Here is a 3,094-nt window from a genome sequence, read left to right on the forward strand (position 1 = left end):
TTTCCAACATCGGGCTACCATAATTCTTGATGAAGTTAAAATATATGTTAATAAATATCTGTCTTCTCTATCTAGGTTATCTGGAATTATATTCAACAAGTATATTTCTGGTACCAAGTCCACATTTATTTATTTATTTTTATTTTTCGTATTTATACCCCGCCCTCCCCAGTGGGCTCAGGGCGGCTTTTATAATATCATTTATAATATAATCTGTTTTATACTTTTCCAAAACTTTTGCATCCTGCAACATTTCCACCACATGTGAAAAAATGTTCCTATATTATTCTTATTCTTACATTTCCAGCAATTGTTTGAAGTTTGAGGTGCAAATTTTCCAATTTTATCTGGTGACCAATACCATCTATGAAACATCTTATATAAATTTTCTTTATATGCTGTTGAACTGAGATATCTCATAGACTTCCGTATTTTGGCCCAGTCGTCAATATCTATCATATAGCCCATATCTTTCATCCATGCTACCATTGAGGGTTTAAGACAAATGTTGTCTTTATGACTAATTTCTCAGACAGATTATAGGAATAAAAGTATTCATGCACTCTCAAAGTGTACAGCATTATAATATTTTTAAAGGGTACTTCTTAGCTTAAATGTGCTGTTTATTAGTATTTATTAGCTTTTCTATATATTTGTAAGAGTTTAGTGATTTAAAGGGATTTGTTAACCAGTAGACTAACACTTTTAGTCATGCCGGCCACATGACCACGGAGAAGTCTACGAACAGCGCTGGCTCTTCGGCTTGGAAACGGAGATGAGCACCGCCCCCTAGAGTCGGATTTGACTAGCTTTCGAGCAAGGGAAACCTTTACCTTTAGACGAACACTGTATAAATGAGTTTGTTAAATAGACACAAAGATGTTAGTTCTATTATTTCATATTTATGTACTTAGTACATTGGTATATTAAAAAAGAGACTTGTTTAAGAGTTAATTAGTTATTGTTCTACGGTTATTGTCTTTTTCCATTTGGGCTCACAGCCGTAGTTCTCCTTTCTTGTATTAACCCGACATATAAAGCAGGAGTTGATAAATTTAAAACGCAGCTAAGAAGGAGGGACTGAACGCTACCTGACCTCACCGGAGCACTCGTCCCCCAACCTCTTTGATTGCCTCTGATGATTGCCTTTGGGGAGGGGGAAGTGAATTCTCATCTCAGCGCCCCCAGAGGAGAAAACAGTTCAGATGAAGCATTTTTCGCTTCCCTTTACGCAAGTATCTCCCATTAACAGGGGCCCCAAGAGGTTTCCTGCAGCCCTGGCTCGGTCATCCGGGCTCTGCAACCACAAATATTCATCACAGGCGTGCCTGCAAGAGGAGAAGAGGTTGCTGACATCTAGAGATGAGCAAGAGGGGACTTACTGCCAGGTGACCAGCAAAGCAGGTGAGGAGGAGGAGGATGAAGAGGAAGAAGGAAATTCCATAGGAGACCCCCAACGCAACCGTCCTGGAAGGAAAGAAAAATCTGGGCACCAAATGCGCGTGGATTTGCATTCTGTTTCTGCTGAACTAAGTGACTAAAAAGTCAGCGCACTGCTTGCTTGAACCCTGTGTGACCTCTTTCTTCAGAGTTTCCCCACATGGCTTCAGGCCAATCTCTCCAGCCACGAAGACTAGAAACCCATTATTTGTTCTGCTTTGTGCCAAAAACAGATGCGTAACCGTTGCTTTGTCCTGGCTAGGGCTGCCAGGCTAAAACTTGAAACTGGGAGGGCAGTTGAGGGGAGAACATGTGGGGCACCCAACTCCGTGTCCATGCGTCACATCGGTGGAAATCTGGAAGTGGCATAAGGTAGCTCTAGGATTCACTAGAATCTCTTTAAGAAGTGACTTAGAGGCTGATTCCGCACTAGAGCTGCCTCGATGTTGCTCCGCCGTTTGCCCCGATACTATTGGTCAGTTTCACACCCGAAGCCGCGGGGCTGCAATTTGACTCGCGGCTTCGCCCGATTTCCCCCGCAGTTTTGTGATCCTGTTTTTTGAGGATCACGAAACTGCGGAGGAAATCGGGCGAAGCCACGGGTCAAATGCAGCCCCGCGGCTTCGGGTGTGAAATTGACCGATAGTATCGGGGCAAACGGCGGCGCAACATCGAGGCAGCTCTAGTGTGAAATCAGCCAGAGTCTCTCTAGGAATCACCAGAAACTCTTGCTGGTGACTCCTAGAGCTAGCCTATGTCATTTCTGGGACACACGTGACATTGTTGTTTGGATATTTGTTTGTCTCTAATTTTTCTCCTCCTGACCCTTGAACTGGCAGCATGGGATCCCCCGTGACAGCTGGCAACTGGTAAACCTCACCCCAGCATGCCTCACTACAATTTCGATCATTTTTGGAACTCAGTGCATTGTAACTAAATTAGTAAAGCAATCCTGTCTAGATTTCTTCCAGTCCACACTCTTTAAAGGCGATGGACTCAACATGGAATAACTTTGCAAAAAGGATTGCTCTGTCGGTCTGCAAAATACCTCTTCCATTTATGCATATGAACTGCAGACAAAAGTTTCCATTAATCCTAGAAATCCATTTTTCTTTCTTCTCACTGTGACTACTTTGGGGAGATGGATTTTGTTGCAAGGACAGATTTGCCATAGGGGCTGGGGCCAATCACAGACCCACACTAAGCTTTCACTTATGATGGCACAGATGTTTCTCAGAGAGCCAGTTTGGTGCAGTGGTTAAGTGTGCGGACTCTAATCTGGGAGAACCGGGTTTGATTCCCCACTCCTCCACTTGCACCTGCTGATGTGACCTTGGGCAAGCCAGGTTCTGGCACAGCTGTTCTTGAAAAAGAGCCGTTTCTGTCAGAGCTCTCTCAGCCCCGCCTACCTCACAGGGTGTCTGTTGTGGGGAGGGGAAGGGAGTTTGTGAGCCGCTCTGAGACTCCAAGTGAAGGGCCGGGTATAAATCCAATCTCTTCTTCTTACAGTGTCAGGATAGGATCTAGGAAGCCTACGTTTAAATCTCCACTGTACCATGGAAGCTTGCAGGGTGATGACAGCCCAGTCACACACACTCAGCCTAACCAACCTGAAGAAGAAGAAGAAGAAGAAGAGGAGGAGGAGGAGGAGGAG

The 3,094-nt window shown here is 44.4% G+C and overlaps 1 protein-coding gene across 1 annotated transcript in view; it reads right to left on the minus strand.

Moving 5' to 3' along the window:
* The window catches only part of ADCY4 (adenylate cyclase 4), a 66,778-nt gene that overhangs the window by 25,531 nt on the left and 38,153 nt on the right, over positions 1-3,094 (minus strand). Inside the window, exon 15 of the mRNA XM_015412753.1 lies at positions 1,383-1,467. Within this exon, the coding sequence (XP_015268239.1) occupies positions 1,383-1,467 (85 nt within the window). The remainder of the gene's footprint in view (positions 1-1,382; positions 1,468-3,094) is intronic.

This window comes from Gekko japonicus, unplaced genomic scaffold (assembly GCF_001447785.1).
Source record: "Gekko japonicus isolate JY-2015 unplaced genomic scaffold, Gekko_japonicus_V1.1 scaffold669, whole genome shotgun sequence".
In the NCBI taxonomy this organism is placed as follows: Eukaryota; Metazoa; Chordata; class Lepidosauria; order Squamata; family Gekkonidae; genus Gekko; species Gekko japonicus.